At 56.9% G+C, this 20,659-nt stretch overlaps 1 protein-coding gene and 1 long non-coding RNA gene across 4 annotated transcripts in view; one reads left to right on the top strand and one right to left on the bottom strand.

The window, feature by feature from the left end:
* Positions 1 to 3,833: 3,833 nt before the first annotated feature.
* PTPRE (protein tyrosine phosphatase receptor type E) overlaps positions 3,834 to 20,659 on the top strand; it is a 158,101-nt gene continuing 141,275 nt past the window's right edge. Inside the window, exon 1 of one of the 3 annotated variants that reach the window (XM_051833517.3) lies at positions 3,834 to 4,070. Coding sequence is in view for 1 of the 3 variants with exons in the window: in XM_089313811.1 (XP_089169937.1) it covers positions 4,018 to 4,070 (53 nt within the window). In the remaining 2 variants the exon portion in view is untranslated. The remainder of the gene's footprint in view (positions 4,071 to 20,659) is intronic. The other 2 variants (XM_089313811.1, XM_089313812.1) reach the window with 2 other exon arrangements.
* LOC138845462 (uncharacterized) lies at positions 4,453 to 10,208 on the bottom strand. The gene is made up of 2 exons (XR_011382744.2): positions 5,785 to 10,208; positions 4,453 to 5,702 (listed from the first exon to the last, which is right to left on the bottom strand). It is a non-coding gene; the product is annotated as an uncharacterized LOC138845462 (long non-coding RNA).

Raw genomic sequence — 20,659 nt, 5'->3', positions numbered from 1 at the left:
GGAGTCCCAGAAGAGGAGAAGAGGTAAATATTTTTCAAGAAATTATAGCTGAAGATTTTCCAAGTGAAAACTATAAACTTGAAAGCAAGAAGTTCAAATAATCCCGAATAGGACAGATAGAAAGAAAACCACATCTAGAGACATTTTAATCAAACTTTTTTTTAAAAAAAGTGATAAGGGGAAAATTTTACAAAGCAGCTAGGGGAAAAGCATTAAACTATTGATAGAGGTGATAAAGGATGAATCTCAAAAAGATGTTGGTGTAGAACCTAGAAATAACATACTATACGATTCCTCTTGTGTGAAGACCTATGTGTAGTGATCATGGTTTTCTTTCTTTTTTTTTTTTTTTTTTTTGACAGGCAGAGTTAGACAGTGAGAGAGAGACAGAGAGAAAGTTCTTCCTTTTTCCATTGGTTCACCCCCAAAGTGGCCACTACGGCCGGCACGTTGCGCCGATCCGAAGCCAGGAGTCAGGTGCTTCCTCCTGGTCTCCCATGGGGTGCAGGGCCCAAGCACTTGGGCCATCCTCCACTGCACTCCCGGGCCACAGCAGAGAGCTGGACTGGAAGAGGGGCAACAAGGACAGAATCCGGCGCCCCGACCAGGACTAGAACCCGGGGTGCTGGCGCCGCAGGTGGAGGATTAGCCTAGTGAGCCACGGCACTGGCCAGAGCACGGTTTTCTCTGGTGAGAATGGGGTGGTTTCCTGGGAAGGGACGTGAGGGTGTTGGAAATGTCTAGCATTTGAAAGGGGCGTGCATTTCACTAACTCACCCACTTGTCTGTATTCAGTGACCCTTATGACGTGCACAATACATGAACATGGTTCATCAGTGAAAGTCGTTGAGGAAAAACAATTACTAAAACAGTCTGAGGACCTAGAGGAGGGTCCAACCATACCTTTTTCTCTGGGCAAAGAGAGAAATCTTTCAGCAAAGGCCTGGCCTCTTGATTTCAGGGAGTAACAGCTGCGAATACTTGGGCATAATTTGGGAAAAGAGGGAGAGGGGGAAGAAAAGTTGGATAATGTAAATATGGAAAGTTCTAGATCGATCAGCGTTCATTTTCCTGCCAGGTCAGAATCGCCGTCTTGGGTTACCTGTCTATGAGGACAGGTCTTGAACAGAACCAGGAGGGACTCTGGTGCTGTACTTGCCCTTACCCTAACTGGCCAATCACCAAGACCTGGTTTTTCTCCCCACGTTGGGTGGTTTTACACCAATGTTTCTGTGTACCGTTTAAAAGCAAATTCGTATTTGCTTCTCACACATTGATTTTTGCCTTTCTTGCTTCTCCCATTGGGGAGCATTTCTGGCCTCAGCATTTTAATTTTAGTTGACTTCCACTGAGCTGGTTAAGCACAACGACCCGTATGTGAGTTACCATGATGGAATCACAGACCGCAGTCTTCAAGGAAAATGGAAGCCAAGACACAATGACAGCTAACACTCCGATCACGGGCACGCTGCCTCCAGCGTGTGTTAAAGAAAGCAGCTGCACTCCACTGGCTCGGTGCACAGGAGGAGACGTAGAGAGCAGGCAGGCGGGGGCTCCATCAGGAGGCCCCTGGGGGCTTGGACAAGGCAGTGCAATGGAGGGAGGCGGAAGCTGGGGGGCTTTGTCTTGTGGTTCCAAAAGGGGAGGGTGGCTAGGAGCTGGGGGTGGCAAGAGGTGAAAGGGGTCCTTGAAACCTAGGGCAAGGGCAGGGGAGCCGACTCTGATGTCCGCAGAGGCCGTGAGCCCAAGAGTCAGAGTGAGGGAGGATAAGGAGCCGAAGAGGCCTCCACACAGGGGTCAGCACAGCCCTGGCGCAGGTTCCCACGACACCCCACTTCTGCGTGACTAGGATGCGTGTCTGCAGACGTCAGAACTTGAGGGATATTGCTTCACTCCTTCAAGAGTTTGTGGGGTCACCGGGAGAGAGGCACCACGTGCCCCTCCTCCTCGTGTTCCCGGGCTGCTCCCTTTGCAGAGGGATGTCTCCCAGAGCCAGGCAGTCTGTTCTCCCAGCATGTCTCGGCCTCCCCACCCCAGCAGCGTTCGCAAGCAGAGCTGTGCTGACTGGAGATTTAAAATTATTGCCTCCTCGTGCCTAAGTCTGGCTCTACATGTGATGACAGCAGAAAAATCCAGAGCTGCGTGACAACCCTGGGCCACCCGGCCTCACCCCAACCTGATCTGTTCTTTGAGGGAGGCACCTGCTATGCTGGGCTTCTCTGGAGCCCATCCCCCGGTGCTCTGCCAGCCCGCACATCCTCACCGAGCGCCTCCTGGATCCCAGATGCCTTCAGCCTTCAGGACCCACGGTGCAGAGGGGATGGAGACGGGCATGGCTGCCCTGCAGGAGCCCCTAGCCCTGGGGGCAGCAGAAGAGGACATGACAGACCCCAAAGCAGTAAATAAGCCCTTAATCCCATGCCAGGATGGGGACTGAGGAAGTGGCGGAGGCAGGGGTAGAGGGCCCGTGGTCCATCTTCCAGAGGCCAACAGTAAGGTGGAGCCCAGAGCAGCGCCCAGCAGATGCGGCTCAGCTCTGGCACTGGAAGGCATCGTGGCTGAAGCAGGTGCAGGGCGAGTCGGCCAGAGCCTCACAGCAGTTCGAGTTTGTGCTAAACGGACTTAACAGGAGGGCTCGTGTGACCTGGCTTTCAACTTTGCCAGGGTCTCCAGACGATGTGTGAAGGGGTTGTCTGGGAGGGCAGGTCTGAATCTGGGCACTGCAGTCAGTCAGCAGAGAGGTGAAGGCTGTGAGAGGAGAGGAGGCAGGCGGAAGACACCGGGAAGCTAGCCAGCAGCTGGACTTGGAGGAGGACCCGGCCGAGGCATGACTGCGCAGAATCGGAGCAGGAGCCAAGTGAGGTCTGAGAGGCAGGGGTGAGCCGGCAGGAGCTGAGCCAGGAGGAGGGGTCCCGGGAGATAGCTCTCCAGAGCCATTTGCCCATGGCTGGGGTTTGGAGCTCTGGGGTCAGGCAAGGTCCCAGGGACAGGTGGGGGCAGGGAAGGCAGCCAAGCTGCGGTCCCCACTTGTGCCACAGCTCTGAGCACCCTGTGCAAGGGAGCCATGTGCTGGGCATGCCAACTGGGTGGTCTCAGCCAGTGGGTGCCCCTTGTTCCCCAGTCTCTGGGTCTGCAGCTGTGGCCAGAACAAGTGCCACACTTCTGAGAGTGGCCGGGGGCTCCAGGTGCGGCCAGGCTGGCCAACCTAGTACCACTTTACCGCCATTCAGACACTCAGCGACTCACCCATGAGGCTGAAGAGCCAGGTGGCCCCTGGGAAGGAAGTGTCCCTCAGCGGGGCTGGGCCTCCACCCAACCCACGGGGAGGACACAGGGGCTCAGGCCGAGTCTCAGCGGCACCCTAGTCCTTCACCCTGGAATGGACCTGGCTCCGAGCCTCCATAAAGGCTCCGGACCGAGTCTCCAGGACCAGCAGGCCTGGGCTCTCTCCCGGGCTCCTCACCCTGATTCCTTCTTTGGAAGCCACCAGATTTGCACCTCTCTCAGCTTCTCCAGATCACAGGTGGAACCCGGAGCCCCGCGTTCCCCTGGGGCCTCTGCGGGACCCTAGACAGGGTTCCCAGGAGGCGTGGGACAAGGCCGCATTTGTGCTCTCCATGCACCCTCAAACGCACCAGGGCCCAGGTGCCGGCCCCGGGTCTCCCCGGAAGGGACACAGCCCCAGCAAAGTGACGTCCTCCAGCGCCTAGGTGCGCCAGGGCCTCAGGCCCCGCCCCGCCCGGCAGGGCCACCGCCCCAGGAGGGGCGGGCGCGCGGGGTGCGCTCCCCACGCCGGGCACCAGGCGTCGCCGCCGCTCCTCGCAGCGCCAGGCCCCCGCCCCCGCCGCGGAGCCCGGGCCGCGCGCGAGCCCAGGAGGCGGCGGGACGCGGCCGCACAAATTTCCTGCTCGGCTGCGGGCGCCAGGACCCCGCTGGCTCCGCGCGTCCGCACGGGCCTCGCTCGCGCGCGGAGGGGACGGCCGGGCCCGCGGAGGGCTGCGGGCGGCCGCCCGGGAGATGCGGAGGCGCCGCGGCGGCGCGACCGGCGCGACTGGACCGGTGCCCCCGAGGTGAGCGGCGCGCGCGGGTGTGGGCGGGTGGCCGTGCGCCCCCGCGGGTGGACACAGCAGGCCCCGGCCGCGCGGCAGGAGGGAGGAGCCGCCGGGGCGCCGCGTCCCGAGCCGAGCGCCCGCGACTGGGGACCGCGCGACCGCTCCCACAGGGTCCCCGTCCCAGCGTGGCGACCACTGGGAGCTCTCGCTCCGTCTCAGCAAACCGGAGCAGAGCGTGCGAGGCTGCGGGCGACGGTGCGAGGGGGTACGGCGACAGGGGACGGATGTGGACGCCACGGAGCCGAGAGGGGCTGCGCACGCGGGGCTGGGAAGCGACTCCAGTTGCACTGACGCTGGGATGGGCGGGGGCGCCCTTGGGTTCCCTGAGGAGGGTGCTCCTGGGGGCCACGAGGTGAGCCCAGAGACCCCTGCGGGTGGCCCGGGGAATGGGGACGCTGTCTTAGTGTGCTGCGTGGGTAGTCGGGTCACTGGAGCCCAGCGCACTGTGCCAAGTCCCTGCTCCCTGGGGCCATCTGGGGCGAGCCCGCGGGTTCCCCCCTGCCCCGGATGGGGAGCCCGAGCCAGGCCGGGTGGACAAGGCACTGGACCTGACCTGAATCCCTTCCGGGCATGGTGGGCCCTTCCTGAAAGACTGGACAATGACACTTGCAGAATTGTGACCTGGATGGGTCTTGAGTTGCTGTCAGAGTCTCGATCTAGGAACCTCGGGGAAGAGCCTGTGGTTCAGAATCCCTGAGTGAATTCCAAGTTGAAGAAAGGCCAGAGTGTGGTTCTGTGTTCCAGAAACTGCCTTGTCTGTGTCCAGCAGCTCTGCTCTGGATGCGGGGCACCTGGAGGTCTTTGCAAAATAGGGACCTGTTTCCGTTTACACTGTGTGTGTGCGTACATACATGCATGCATATGTGTGTGCATGTGAGTGTGTGCACGTGTGATCGAGTATATGGGGGGCCCACTAAGCCAAAGGGGAGCATGAAATGATGAGGCGCAGGTGGCTGAGGCTACCACTAGGGTCCCTCGGCCTCATGGCTTTGTGTGGACGGGCCAGGGGTCTGAGTTTCCCAGCACAGGCTCTTGGCCTGCAAGGGGCAGAAGGCTACGTTGTGTGTGGAAGGGGCCTGGGAGGTGGGGGGTCTGTCGTCCATCAGAAGGACCTGAAACAGCTCTCAGCCCTGTCCCTGAACTTGACCTCTGGGGACAAGGTCTCTGCTCACTGGTGTGAGTGACGCCTGTGAATCTGCACCTCCCCCCACTCCCACCCAACTGGCCTTCCTGAGCCAGGACTAGCTTTGTCACTGCAGAAGGCTGGTTGTCAGATGAGTCAGATGGTGTCAGGTTTAATAACGCATTTCCCCTCCTCACACCCAGCCAGATCAGTGAGGGGAGTTGACCAGGGAGCCCTGGTTCTGTGTGACCTTCCTGGAGCCCCCGCGGAGGTGCGGAGCCAAGCAGTCAGGCACACGGGACATCCGTGCACTGGAGCCACCTCTCTTGTTCCAGACGGACATCTCCCTGGGCCAGCAGCTCTCCTACCATTGGAGCCTGGAGGCAGTCCCCCGGGAAATCTGCACAACACGGACCGCATGAGGGGCTGCATCACGCAGGGATGAATACGTGCAGGATGATCCGTCCCTGTTAGTTGGCCAAAATGTGTTTCACCTCCAGGCTACGCTTCAGGGTCCACCCTGCCCCCTCCCCACCACCATCTCCCAACCTGAGGCGCCAGCACTTGTCCACATCCAGGTCAGACATACTCATCACGAAGGCCACTCCTCTGTGGTTCTCACGCTCAGATGGCTGCTCCTCCTGGGACTTGAAATGATCCCCACTCAGCATGTCCAAAATCCAACTGTGGTCTCCCACCCCGGTTTCCTGGTGCTTTGCTGATCCACCTTCTTAGACCAGCCTCTGCCCACTCTGGAAAGACATGCCAGGCCGTAGCTCCCAGGAGGGCTATTCTGAATCTGCAGTGTCCAACCAAACAGCTGCCAGCGAGTCTGCGACTGTTGAACGGATGGACGGTGACAAAGTGACATCTTGCAGGAGGGTGTGTGCGGTGTGAATGACTTGTGTTCTGAGTGGATGTCACTTGTGGTTGGGAGGCAGCCACACATTTGTCTTGCTGCAGGTGGAACTTGACTACCAGAGAGATGACAGCGGCCAGTTCTAGAGATGTTGTACCTGCTAAAATGGCTGTGCAGTCGGACACGAGAGGTTTCTTGTGACCACCCGGTGAGGCCGGCACGGAGCAGAGAGGGAACAGGATCAAAGCTGCCCTCCTGCCCTTCCTGGACGCATGCTTGTCATTTGTGGTGTTTGAGAGTCCCACTTTCAGAGGTTCTGCTGCAGCCACAGGAATGAACGTATCCATTCAGATAAAAAACAGCCTGCTCAGTATTTGCTTATCGTTGGAGAGAAAAAAAAAAAAAAAAAAACTCTGTGTTCTAACCTCAGCCAGTGGCCTGCAGGCTCCTGGCAAACCAATGGCTCGGTACTGCCTGAAGGCCACCCGTGCTCAGGTCCTGGGAAGTGGAGCCTGCTCTGTTCCCGGCAGTCAGCATCCTTGCCTTTATCACAGACTTAACAATTCCTACCCCTACTTCCAGCCATTCAAACCTCAGACCTCAGTCTTCCCTCGGATGGGAGCGATCATTTCTACTTCCTATGGCTGCAGGGAGGGACACAGTGACACTTGGAAATGATAAGGCACTCAGCATCTTGTAGTTAGTACTCTCCTAAGTCACCTAATGCTATTCCCTGCGTGCGTTAGCAACAGTGAAGTTTGGGTGAGGAAGGGAACCAAGTCCGGATGCTTAACTAGCAGACAGGTGGCTATCTTCTGCACACCCTAGTGTGGCCTGCTGGGTTGTCTTGTCTTCTGCATGATAATCTGAATGATTATGGAACTTGTGCATGGTCTTCAACTTCGTCTCTTACCTGTGCTCCATGAACGAGTCCATTCTTCAGCTTGCACTGTCGAATCGAGGCAGGGATGCAGTGTGCTGTGCACGGTACCCTGCGCTCAGGGCTTGAATTCAACCAGGCTGGTATCAGTCATTGCACCTGTGAGCCAAACTCAGCACCAACCAGAAGCAGTGAGGTCTAGAGTAAATGTGTATGGAGTCAGGGAATGAGGCTAGCTTCTAGACTAGAAGATAAAGCTAGGAAGCTGTGGCCTGCTCCCCGAATCTCTCAGAACTTCACTTTTCTTGTCTCCAAAGACAGGGACCAACCACACCATCATCAATCAAGCCCCTCCCAGCTCCAGCTCCAAGCAGATTTCACCCTCTGGCAGCAGGTCCAGAAAGGACTGCTGGCTTTGTACGTGGCTGGGTCCCAGGGCTGAGCTGCCCCTCACTGGTGCTCGGCCAGTCTCTCTCAGTCTGGATTCTGGTTCTACATAACTTAGCATGCCGGTCCCTGACACATCAGAAGTTTATTTTGCAGGGTTAGCTTCGCGTTACTTTTTTCACATGGTGCTGGTAAAGCTCTCGGTGTTTGGGATCTTAGATCAGCTGCACCTGAGGCAGAGGGGGTTTCCTGGCCTGACACTAATCCTCTGGCTGCTGGGGGCGCTGCTGTGGCATTCGGGCTGGGAGATCCCTCGTTTGGGGATTACCGAGCCAGCCACCTGTTCTCTCAGTTCCAGCTCCTGTTCCCCAAATCTTGCCTGCCACGGTCTGCCGGCCCAGGTGTTCCCCTGGGGAGTTTTGATGTGGTTTGCCGCCTCTGATGTGCTGCAGGGCCCGCCTCCCCATCAGACAGGGTTCCACCTCTTTCTTTCAACTGTACAGATACTTCAAAGGCGTTGGTGACGCTTACGAAATAAAACTTCTAAGCAACAGATCTCAGGAAAACAAATAAATATAGCCTTTTATATAGGTTCCCAATGAAATAGGGACCAAATGAAGTCTGTCTAAAGCAATCTATTTTAAGATATGGCCCAAATACAATCAGGAATTTTTAATCACATTTATTATGGCATATGGTATCAAATAACAAAGGGCCCCAAGAAATCTTTCTCCCCAAATATAAACTCCATTGTGGCCAGGAAAACCTTTAATTTTTTTAAATTTATTTGACAGGTAGAGTTATAGACAGCGAGAGAGACAGAAAGGTATTTCTTCCGTTGGTTCACTCCCCAAATGGCCGCTACGGCCAGCGCTGTGCCAATCCGAAGCCAGCAGCCAGGTGCTTCTCCTGGTCTCCCATGGGGTGCAGGGCCCAAGCACTTGGGCCATCCTCCACTGCACTCCCGGGCCACAGCAGAGAGCTGGCCTGGAAGAGGAGCAACCGGGACAGAATCTGGTGTCTATATGGGATGCCGGTGCCTCAGGCGGAGGATTAACCTAGTGCGCCACTGCGCCGGCCCCAGAAAAACCTTTAAATAAATAAAAAAAATCCCTGGTTATGTGCTAAAGCCTTAAGTGTTTTGTGCAGGAGGTTTGAATGTTGATGTCTCTTGGGTGAAGAATTGATGGCAAAACTTAGGTGGAGCCCAGGACTGGGTGTGGGCGACACTCAATTCCAGCCTGTGGAAGGGCGAGCACAGGGGCCGCTGTGTGGTTCCGAGCTCTGGGGCAGGTGCGCGGCTCTGCTGTGGGCTCCTGGGGGTGGATGGCCTGTGGCAGGGTGCTGGAGCTCAGAGGAGTGCCGCGCTCTTGTGTGGAGTGGAGCAGTCGGGGGGCGAAGGAGACGGAGCCCCAGTTGGAGCCTGGCCAGGAGGTGCCTTGGCCAGCAGCGAGGCTGCTAGGTGGCGCTCTGATTTCCGTGGGTGGCTGCCCAGCCTGGGCTTCCCAGCACGGTCTTTGGGGCAGAGGGATCGGGCTCAGATGGGGGCCGGTGACCCTGGGGCTGTGGGCAGGGCAGGAGCCGTGCCTCTCCATGTGTGAGTCCACATCTTTGTAACAAGGGATGGAACTTGGTTGTTGCGGAGCGGGTCGAGTAGTTGGTGGTGACAACCAGGGTGTCATGACGCAGGATGGAGGCAGCATGCAGAGGCCTGGGCTGGTGCCTCCCTGTAAGCCCAGGGACCCCAGACCTCAAACCTGAGTCGTGAGATGGTCTGGACCCTGACATCTCCTCCGGCATAGTGACCTTGGCCTCAAGGCGGCTGCTTAATTTCCGTTCTGTCAACGCAGGCCTGATTTTTGGCTGTGAATGTCTCCAAGTCTATTTAGACATTCCCAGCTGGACGCAGTCCCCAGTTTTTGCACCAGGGAAGAAATTAGTTCCGTTTCTCTTCTCAGCTGAGGTCTCGGAGCCTGCTGTCGCATAGCCGCTTGATTGCCATGTTGTATTTTAAGTGACCTTTATACTAAGTCTTGATTTTCTCTCTCACACCAGAAGGACGTGGCGTTCGCAGGCTGTGTCTCCACAGTGGGCCTGCTCTGTGGAGCTGCTTGCTGTCCACTGCGGGGCCCCCACCCCTCAGCCAGCATGCACAGGTGCGCTCCAGGGGCCCGAGGCCCTGGCAGGTGACACTCTGTCCCGGCAGGTTGCTTGTTAAACTCGGGGAGTGCTGGCCTTCCTTTCTTCTCCAGTTCAAAGAGGCTGGCCTCAAAGGTGGACAACTTACAGGATTTGATGTCCCGCCCCGGGGCCTCGTCCCCCCCACCCGGTCCAGCTGTGGTTTGTCTGAAATCCTCAGGGAACAAAGCTTTTGATTCTCTTGTTGGAAGTGCTCCTGTTGCCGCCTAGTGGGGGTGGGGAGGCAGGGAGGGGTGCGAAGTGCAGGGGAAGGCAAGGGCTTGGACAGAACCAAGGACACCAGAGTCCATTGTCCCCACATCACAGCTTTCCCAGCACTGGGCTGCCCTTGGCCTTCCTGAACTTGTCCACTTGCTGCCAAGCCCACTGTCAGGACAGGGCCAGGTGGGCCAGGCGGGCCAGGTGGCTGGGAGTGGGGAGGCCCCCAGCCACCCTGGCACAGACGGCGGATTTACCAAGCACTCAGGCCCACTTTCTGGATTCCAGGGAGACCTGTACGGGGATTCAACTAAGAGGTTAGTTTTTAGCACGGGAGACTTCCTACAGATGCCGCCTTTCTTTTCACAAGTTTCTTCAGTGCATTTTTCCACTGTTGCACAAAAAGGAGGGGCAGTGTGTGAGAGACAGAGAGAGGGAGAAAGGGAGAGAGGGAGAGAGGGGAGAGAGGAGAGAGAGAGGGAGAGGGAGAGTGGGAGACAGAGGGGAGAGAGGGAGAGAGGGAGGGAGAGGGAGAGAGGGAGAGAAAGAGGGAGAGAGGGAGACTGGGAGAGAGGGAGAGTGGGAGAGAGAGAGGGAGAGTGGGAGAGAGAGAGGGAGAGTGGGAGAGAGTGAGGGAGAGAGGGAGAGAGGGGAGAGAGGAGAGAGAGAGGGAGAGGGAGAGTGGGAGACAGAGGGGAGAGAGGGAGAGAGGGAGGGAGAGGGAGAGGGAGAGTGGGAGACAGAGGGGAGAGAGGGAGAGAGGGAGAGAGGGGAGAGAGGGCGAGAAAGAGGGAGAGAGGGAGACTGGGAGAGAGGGAGAGTGGGAGAGTGGGAGAGAGTGAGGGAGAGAGGGGAAGAGAGGGAGAGAGGGAGAGAGAGAGAGAAAGAGGGAGAGAGAGGAAGAGAGAGGGAGAGAGGGAGAGAGAGAGGGGAGAGAGGGAGAGAAAGAGGGAGTATGGGAGAGAGGGAGAGAGAGAGGGAGAGGGAGAGAGGGAGAGAGAGAGGGGAAGAGAGAGAGAGAGGGAGAGAGGGAGAGAGAGAGGGAGAAGGAGGGAGGGAGAGAGGGAGAATGGGAGAGAGTGAGGGAGAGAGGGAGAGTGGGAGAGAGAGGGGGAGAGAGGGAGAGTGGGAGAGAGAGAGGGAGAGAGGGAGAGAGAGAGGGAGAAGGAGAGAGGGAGAGAGGAAGAGAGGGGAGAGAGGGGGAGAGAAGGGGGAGAGGGAGAGAGAGGGAGAAAGAGAGGGAGAGTAGGAGAGAGGGAGAAAGGAAGAGGGAGAGAGAAAGGGAGAGGGAGAGTGGGAGAGAGGGAGAAGGGGAGAGAGAGAGGGAGAGGGAGAGAGGCTCCTAGGTGCTGTTTTGTTTTCCGGTGTTGTCAGCTGGGCTGCTGTGGACAGTCACAGAGGGCACAGGGTGGCACCTGCCTACTTTAAGGCTCAGGATTCAGACCTGGCCAGTTCCTCTGAATCTCAGAAGAGACCTGTCTCGTGGTTCCAGGGGTGGGAGTCAGTATGAATTAATAAAAAGCCAGAAGACATGGGTCCTTTTACCACATTCAGGAATTCACGGAAACTCAATCCAGGCCAGCAACGTGTTGCCTCGGGGTGATTTCTTTAAAGGCAGAGAGCAGGCCATTGCTCTTCCAAGGAGCATGGATGTTTTAGCTTCCTAAAGAGCAGAAAATAACACTCCTCTGTAACTTAGTTGCATGATGAAGTTTGCTGTTCAAAAAGAAACTGGTGCTTCCAGCCACATTGTTTCAGGTCTTGTCAAAACTTGCCTTGTTGCCAGCAGATTCTCCTGCAAGGAGGCCCTTCTCAGCCAGCTTTCCCTTTCTGCCAGGGGCCCGCCTCTCTCCAACAGCTGAATGGTGGGGTCCCAGAGCGAGAATGCCTGCAACAGGAACCCGGTCCTGGCTGTGAGCTGCTGGTGACTCAGCATTCTCTTCGCCTGTGCTGGAGGCAGCACTTTATTAAGTGCATCAGTAATTCAATAAATCACTTCTTGCCAACTTTGCAAGCCTCAGCTAAAGTTCGGTCCTCTACCGGAGATGCTATCAGTCTATCCACTTAAGTGGCTTTATGCAAAAAGTCCTGATTTTGGCCCAACATACTATAAAAATGCAAGAGCCAGAAATTTAATAATTTTGTGTTGTGTTGTGCCAAGCTAGGCCTATTCTTAGCTCGCCAACAGCCTTCTTTCAAGGGATCTTTCTTGGTGTTCGGGTTTGAGTAGTATTTGAGTCTGTAAGACTGTTTGCAAGGGACAAGTGTGTTCCACCTGTGTTGAGTACCTTTCTTGTGCTTAACATGGGAAGGAGAACAAAGCCGTGATTCCTGTCTAGATGCCCCATGTCTACAGGGAGACAGACGGTCTACTCCAGAGAGTGTTAAACGCAACACAGGATGCAGAAATGGGACAGAGTGGGTGGCCTGGGGCTGGGGGAGGGGAGACTCACCAAGCAGTGCAGGCTTGGTTTCCTGGGACATTTTCATGGCAGCTACTAGGGCTAGAACATTCCCGAAAGCATGGCTTCGTATGCTTGTGTAGCAGTGAGAAGTAGCATGCCCTGCCTGGGGCCAGCAGGTGTTTTAGAGGAGCTGGACTCCATGGGCAGAGGGGATAGAAGAAGGTAGAAAAGCTTTGGGATTCTTCAAACACGTGCACACCGTGTAGGAGTCTGAGTTGGGTCTGAGGCACCAGCAGTTCGGAAGCAGTTTAAGCCCCGCCCCCAACTCCCCTGGCTTTGAGACTCGAAGGACGACCACCAGTCACTCTGCAGGGATAGGCATGTCTCTGTGTGTGGATTTTATGCACTCAGGTGCGTCTGGTCCCGGTTGTGAAGCCCATGGACTCCAGGTGTGCCCTGGGTCCTGCGGCTGGGACATCCAGCAGAGCCCAGCAGCAGGCTCGGCAGTGAGCTGAGAAGGGGTCCCTCTGGAGGTGCGTGGGGAGAATCCATGATGGATGGGCTGTGAGTCAGGCTGTGCAGACAAGAGTAGGGTGAGAACCCAGGCCTGTAGCTTCCAGCCAGGGCGTCTGGAAGCACTGGGCCCAGACCCGAGCTTCAGGGATGACGTTGGGCCTGGGTGCAGGCAGCCTGTGAGGTGCTCAGGGCACCTGAGCTGCTAGTGCTGTCCGGCAGCTGCCTCCTGGGCTGGGGGTGGGGCAGCTGCAGCAGGGAGGAGCGTTTGCAGCCTGACGCTCTCGCTGGTCACCAGTGGCGATGGTGCTTGTGCTGTTAACCGTTCATCTTCCTTGTACTGCAGCTCGAGCTCTGATGTGTGCTGGTGGGGATTAGACGATCCCCCTGGTTAGATAACACGGAATGAATCATTTACCCATGGCTGTCGTCAGCAGAGGCGGCTGCGCAGGGGAGCGTGATGTCCCTGCCTTTGCAGACTGGCAGGGTGGAGCTCCTGGCATTCCACGTGGTGGCCTCCACTGGCCTGTGACAGGGACAAACAGGAGTCACCCCGCTCTCTCTCTCTGACCTCTGTGAGGACCTCAGTCTAGCTTGGAGCACCACGTTTTAAGTATCCTTTAAAGGGGAGACGACCTCTGTGGAAGCAGTGAGGACGGTGGAAAGGGTGGACACATACCTGGGGGAAGGCCCTTGTGTGCAAGCAAAGTCAATGGCCAGGGAGCAGCCCCCTCCTGACCACCCTGGCTGTGATCACTGGGGCAGAACGGGAGGAGAGACACAGGGACAGCCACGGAGGAAGCCCTGTAGAAGGGCTTTGGACTGTGTGGCAAGAGGACCTGCATTACTCAAGAAGCCTCTTAATCGAAACTGCACAGAAGTGGAACGACTGGGAAATGCAAGAACTGTCTTCTCTTCCTGCAAGAGGGTTGTTTAAGTGGGTTCTCCTCTGGCTGGCACTGTGGTGCAGTGGGTTAAAGCCCTGGCCTGCAGCATCCGCATCCCATGTGGGCGCTGGTTCTAGTCCCGGCTGCTCCACTTCTGATCCAGCTCTCTGCTGTGGCCTGGGAAAGCAGCGGAAGATAGCCCAAGTCTTTGGGCCCCTGCACCAGCCTGGGAGACCTGGAAGAAGCTCCTGACTCCTGGCTTTGGATCAGCTCAGCTCCGGCCGGTGTGGCCATTTGGGGAGTGAACCAGTGGATGGGAGACCTTTCTCTCTGTCTCTCCCTCTCTCTGTAACTCTTTCTTTCTTTCTTTCTTTTTTTTTTTTTTTTTTTTTACAGGCAGAATGGACAGTGAGAGAGAGAGACAGAGAGAAAGGTCTTCCTTTGCCATTGGTTCACCCTCCAATGGCCCCCGCGGCTGGCGTGCTGTGGCCGGCGCACCGCGCTGATCCGATGGCAGGAGCCAGGTGCTTCTCCTGGTCTCCCATGGGGTGCAGGGCCCAAGGACTTGGGCCATCCTCCACTGCACTCCCTGGCCACAGCAGAGAGCTGGCCTGGAAGAGGGGCAACCGGGACAGAATCCGGCGCCCCAACCAGGACTAGAACCCAGTGTGCCGACGCCGTAAGGCGGAGGATTAGCCTCTGTAACTCTTTCAAATAAATAATAATAAAAAATCTTTTAAAAAATGCTCAAAAGTGGTGAAAGTCAGAAACAATAGTGACACCCCTGTTGAAGTACAAGTTCACTTCCCAGGTCATTCTACAAACCAAGGCTTTCCCCGTGCTGGGGGCTGACACATGGGTCTGCCTCAGTCCTTGCGCTGTGGGAACTGAATTTATCCTGCACGGGAAAACCAGCCCTTCGTGGCATTATCATCAAATTTAAAAACAAAAAGCAAGCACTTTTCTTCCTTTCTGGTCACACCCTCCCTCGCCTTCCTCGGGCGTCTATAGAGCTGAAAACACACGGGGTCTTCACAAAGTTCGTGGACAAGCATCACATGAAGAAACTACAAAACCTTTAACATCAAAATAAATCGAGGTTTCCGTTTCATTTCCCCCAGACTTTCTGCAGCACCCTCGTGTTTTCTGTCCAGGTCTCCCAGTGTGCCAAAACCAACGTCAGGTTCTGCCGTTCCACTCGAGGTGCCGTGTGTTCCAGATTGTCGGTGATGTCGGTGAACCGTTCGCTTCCCTAAACCCTACTTGGAATGGACTGAGCGTGTTTTCCTGTTCGTCACTGCCCGTGGACCAAGCCCGCCCTCTCTGCCCTCCTCCCTTCCATGTCCAAAGCACTGTTTATGTTGCTGGGCCTCAGGAAATGGAGGTTCCCCCCCGCCCCCTGCGTCTGCTTCCAGAAGATGAAAGCCCAGGCTGTTTGTCTGTGTAGGCGGAAGTGCATTCCAGCCTGAGCAGCCTGAAGGTGAGAAGCCCATTCCCCCACTGCTGCGCATCCATCTTTTGTCTGTTCACTCTCAGCCTGCCCCCCGGGGCGTGGTTTCCTCCCCACGAATTGCTTCCAGGGGACCTTGGAGAAGGCAGCATCATGTGTCCATGTCTGAGGCCGTTGTTTAACGAGTGATTTATTATTTATTGTACTCACATGTGCATCCTGAATGGAGGGAATGGGCAGGGCAGAAGTCAGTGGCATCAATCCCGGCTGTGACTCAGCCACGTTTCTTTTGGTTGGTTTGTTTCAGGGTCGTGATCGGTAAATGCATTAGCGATTGGTTGTGCTTTTTGGGTGGCGTCTTGGAAACTGGAAGCGTGCTGTGCACAGTTTCAGTGTCAGGCTGAGAGTGTGGCCACGATCCCCCCGGGTCACTGCCCGGGCTCCTGCTGGAGTGACCAGGGCGGGAACTGATGCGCTGTTTGAATGTCACAGGCTCTGTTGATGGTGAGAAAGGCGCCGGACAGGGAGAGGATCACTCTGCTGTATCCCTGGGCCCAACACCCGTCACCAGAGGTCCGAGATGTTTTCAGCTGGCAGGCCTTGGGCAGCCTGGGAAGGGCCAGCCTTCTGGCGGGAGCCTCCTGCGGCCTCTGCTTTGGATCCACGGAAGCTTCTCCCTGCTCCCTGCCCCAAGCCAGGGCTCAGGTTCCCTGAGAGCTGGGGGGTGTGGATGCCTGCTTGGCTCCTGCGCCTGCCCCTGCTCCTCCCGTGCTGGTAGGTGTTGGGGCCAGTGAGGCAGAGGCACCAACCCCGTGGCTCCAGGGTGCTGTTTGTGGGGAAGTCTACTCTAGGGTCAGTACCCGAGTCTGAAGCTAACTTCCTCCTTCAGGAATGCTCCTAGTCTCTCCAGGGAGCCTCAGCTAGTGAAAGTGTGTGTGGTGTCACCACTCACGATGGCAGGGCCTGGGCCTCCATGGGACTCAGGGATGTAAGAGACAGGGCCATGTCGGTGAGTGATCCAGTGGCCCTCAAGTTCTTAAGGGGCATCACTGACTTGTGGAAGTGGGTGTTCAGGAGTAGCTGGATCCAGAGACCAGACATTGTCCCCAAGGCCCTGTGCCGGCAGGCCTGTCCCATGGGGGCTCCAGCAGCCTCACAACCTGTCCTTTCTGCAGAGGGAGGGAGCCTTGTGCTGCAGATTCAACCACAGGGGAGTATGGCTTGACCCAGAGTAAGTCTGCTTTGCTCTGATGCGCCAGGCCTGGGGACCGTCCATCCCCAAAGCGTCCACGGTGGCCAGGGCTGTGTAATCTTATTGTCCAAGCTTGAGCCCCAGGACCTCCCCAGGCGCCAGGGTGGAGCTGCCTGCTTCCAGTGTGTCTGGTCTAAGAGCAGAACCAGATGGTTTCCTCCGGAGAGCCAGGGCCTGGGCTCGCACTCAGGATTGTCTCCATGTTCATCTGTGAGGCTGAAGGAGCCGCATCTTTTACAGAGCTCACCAGGAACTCCAGCCTGTGGTCACGGTGGGGACCGCTGGGGCTTTGGCAGAGGCCCAGGGATGAGGTCAGGACTTCCCCCCGAGGGCGGGCAGGACGCGGTCCAGGAGGGTGGCAGGTGGCAGCTGAGGGGAAGGGCAGCAAAGGTGCTACGTCTGCCATCCTGTGCGGGACCACCAGCAGCACCGATGGCTCTGAGACTGGGGTGGGGCCCTGGGGAGGGGCCAGGGCTTGAGTGTCTGAACAAGCGAGACGTTCATCCTCGGGGAGCCCGAGCCCACTCTGTGTCCTCCGTCCTACTAAAGGAAAGCAGTTGTGTCGAGTAATCCTTGAGCGGCATGAGTGAGATCAGGCGACCGTCACACGGCTGACTTTTGGAAGAAGGCAGCTGGGGCAGGCGAGGCCCAAAGTGGGAAGTCGCTGAGTGGGACATATCGGCAGCTGTGATGCCAGAGCAGCCCCGAGCCCGCAGGACTGGCCACCCAGACTCGATTCCATACAGTCTTCTATTCACTCAACAAACACGTGACTGTCTGTGTGCTGGGCCAGGGGTGAGCAGATCCCAGGGTGCGCTTGCCGCCGAGCCTAGAATCCGGGCCTCGGAGGCTGTGTGTCCCTAGGGATCCCATAGCACCGTCCCTTCCGAGGCTGCGCTCAGCCCTGCTTTGGAGACCGCATGTAGGGAGGGCCCAGGGCAGACACTGGGCTGCCTGGGGTCTTTGTGCCACCTGCATGTGACCGAGAGGGCCTCTCGTGCCCAGAGCTGTGACCTCTCTTCTGGGTGGACCTGGGCCGTGACTGTTCTTCAGGGCCTTATTCCCCACCTAGGTGGGCACCAGGCCCACTCCTCAGAGCACTGGGAAACCGTGTGCAGAGCTGCGCTATGCTCACCGAGCACGTGTGTCCCACCAATCACATCCGCTCTGGAACTGCAGGCCGAGGTGGGCAGCGGCCTGGTGGGGCTGCGCCGGCCCCGGGCTCTTGGCCCTGGCTTCCCTCCCTGCCGCCGTCTCGTGGCCCCTTCTGCCCCTCTTGTTTCCTTCATGCTCAGCCTCACTGCTGAGCTGCTTCTCTGGAACCCCGGGCCCAGCTGAGCTCCTCTCCCCCCCCCCTCCCCGAGGCTGTCCCCTGAGGTTGGCAAGGGGACACCCTGGCCTGGCCCCAGGGGCAGCTGTGGCCGCCCGCCTCGTGCCTCTGACACTTTTCCCAGTCCCTGCACGGCCCTGGACAGAGGCTTGAAAGCTGGTACTTGACCTGGCTCCGAGGCTGGCATGCCATTCTTTGGAAATGAGTAATGCCAGGCCAGGCCAAAGAACGTCCAGTGTTTTCTCCTTGTTGTTCCCAGTTGCAGAGAGACTATCTGATGGCCTTATCGTGTGAGGAGGACCGGCACGGCCTCCCTGGAAGGACACTGCCTCATTGGGCGGAGCACAGGGGCCCACTCCGGGACACCTTGACTTGGGCCCAGGGATCAAGGCTACACTGAGTGCTGCAATCCTGGGTGCAGCCGCATAATGGAATGATTTGCTCACGTGCTCCTGACTGGAACATCATTTTGAATCAGTTTTAAGAGCTCCATGGAGAAGAATTCTATCGAGGTCCCCAGTGTTGGAGACACAGTCTTTCTCTCTGGTAGTGCCTGAATCACACACATCTCTCCTCCCGGTATCTCTGCACCAGAGTCTCAGAAGGAGCTGGAATCCCAGGTTAGCTTTTGTCCCCCGCATTGCTTTCCTGCTGCTTGATCTCTGCTGCTGGGAGCTGAGCCCCTGGGCCGTCAGTGGACATGTGAGGTTAACACTCGGGATCAGGACCTGGTCCGGCTCCAGGGGGCAGTGTCCTTGTCAAAGGCTTTGGCTGGCAAATATCCATGACTAGTGCGAGGTAAACACATGTCACAAGGCATGCAAATGAAATTAGCCACGCTGGGAGGCAGGAGATGTGTCTGGGAAGCAGGCGCTGAGCAAATTGAAGGGAGAGATGTGAACATAAACTCGGAAATGTTTCCAGAAGGAAAGTTCGTGCTGTAAATGGGCACACGCTGTGGGGCTGCAAGATGGTTGGTTTCATCCCGAAGGGCAGTTGACGTGGGTGGGCCGTTCCTAGGACGCACAGCCAGGTGGGCCTGGGTCACTAACAGGGTTTTCAGCAGCAGGTCCAGTGGGCGTTTTCCCCTCTGCCCGCCTTCCCTGACTGTGCCTGTGGGAGATTGGATGACCCACGTAGCAAAACGCTCTAGGATGAAGCAGCACGGCCTGGCCAAATGTTTGAGCAGGTCCCGCTGGGCTAAGAGCATGGGCCCACGTGACCTAGCACTTCGGCCTTCCGGAAACTTCAGAGGTCAGGAAGAATTAAGCAATTACAGTCGAGCTGGCGAGGCAGTGGCTGTTGTGCAAGTGCCAAGCAGGGAAACCCTGCACCCGGCGCCATCTCTGCTCTGAGAGGTGGTGTTTGGAGGGGCTCTGGGCTACTCGGGAATGCACATTCCCAGTGCAGAAGGGACTGTTTGAGCTTTGCCAGTGCAGTCTTTGGCACAGTCCTCAGCATTCTGAGATCCAGAACCAGGTCTGTCATTCTGACCTTTCTCACCAACTGAAGCCAGCACACCTGGAGGCTTGGGTGGGGCTGATGAGCCTCCTCCGTGGCTGGTGGGCTGGTATGGGCTGTGGCCATGTGGATCCATCCATGGGACACTTGAATGCCCCGACACCCTCACAGATGGCCTCCCCCAGAGAAAGCAGCCCAGGAGACAGCAGGGACCCAGCCTCTGAAGTCACTTGCTGTTGTTTCTGCAGGCCCAGAACAGGGGCATTAGAAGGCAGCAGCCAGGGCCACAGTCACGGCCGGGCTGCAGGGGGCTTTTGGCAAGGATGCGGCCTGGGGCCCGGCCTGCTGCCTGACGTGTCGACGTCCATATAGCAGTGCCTCTGCAGGTGCTCCCAGTGCAGCTCTGGGTCAGTGTGGTGCCCTCAAGAGTTCGAGTGTTGGGTAGGACTGAGAACTGAGGCCTGGGCCCTCCACCTACCAACCTGACTGCAGGGTGCAGGCCGCAGGGCAGACCCTGCACAGGGAGGTGGAGTGCTTCGTTCCTCCAGCGGCACAGCTAAGGGCGTGCTGACAAATAGGAGGAGAGTTTAGGTTGCTGAGGGCAGCCTGCAAAAGACGGAAGTTCACTCAGCTCTGTGCTGAGCGCGAGTGTTATTTCTGGCTACGCTACGCTTGCAGTATTAATATGTTCCTGAAAAGTTATCTTCATCTGAATCACGCCTTATACACACTGGCTAAGCTTAATGCCTTTTAGAAATCCTGATGTAATCCTTTTGTTTAGCAACTAATCCTTTTAGAGAACCAATACTTCTTAACCAGTTTCTAAAGAGCAGGATTCTATATATTGCATCTCAAGGCAGAGTGGCTACTACTCAGGTTTCTTTTTTTTCTTTTGGTGAGGAAATGTGACAACTGTATAGATAACATTGTCTCGTGCTGTGTGAAGAAGACAATGAATCGCTTTCATTTCCCTGCCTCCACTGTGGTTGACTGTCTTCTGGAAGGAAGCACTGGTTGTTGGTGTTTTTAAAGAGCTTGTGTTTATTTTATTCTCACCTGCAAGGCTGTTTGCCTGTGAGCAGATGGAAGAGCTAAGAACTTGAATGAGCAAAGAAGCGGGCATGCAGGCTGCCCCCATGGCATTTGGAGAATTCAGCATTAGCGTTTTTCTTCTGTAAGGAGACTTCAGACCATAAAGAGCATCGTTTGTTGTCTCCCAGCATTGCTTTCTCTTTTCCCAGAGTGCAGGGAGGTGAGGCTGGGATGAGAGTGGTACTTACAGGCTCTGCTCCTTCATGCCTAGCAATGGGTTCCAAGTGTCCCAGATAGTCCCGGGGCCACAGGAGAGAGGAGGGCTAGCAGACAAGAAACCAGACAGGGAGCCCAGCTGGGAAGCTGCTGAGGGCAGGGAGCGGTCTCTTTTCAACCAGAGTGACCGTGACAGCAGGTGCACTGCCTGGCAGCAGGTGCACTGCCCCGGCTCCACCACGGCATCAGCTTCTCACACACCTTTTGGGAGGGAGGGAGACTGGGACGGGACGGTGCTTCTCCGTAAGTCCTAGTCAGCTACTTTGTCCTCCAGCACCTGCACGAACTGGTGTCA

Source organism: Oryctolagus cuniculus, chromosome 15 (genome assembly GCF_051225735.1).
Source record: "Oryctolagus cuniculus isolate XC-2025 breed Fujian yellow rabbit chromosome 15, ASM5122573v1, whole genome shotgun sequence".
In the NCBI taxonomy this organism is placed as follows: Eukaryota; Metazoa; Chordata; class Mammalia; order Lagomorpha; family Leporidae; genus Oryctolagus; species Oryctolagus cuniculus.
Note: the sequence above shows the minus strand (reverse complement) of the source record. Positions and strands in the feature narration are given on the sequence as shown.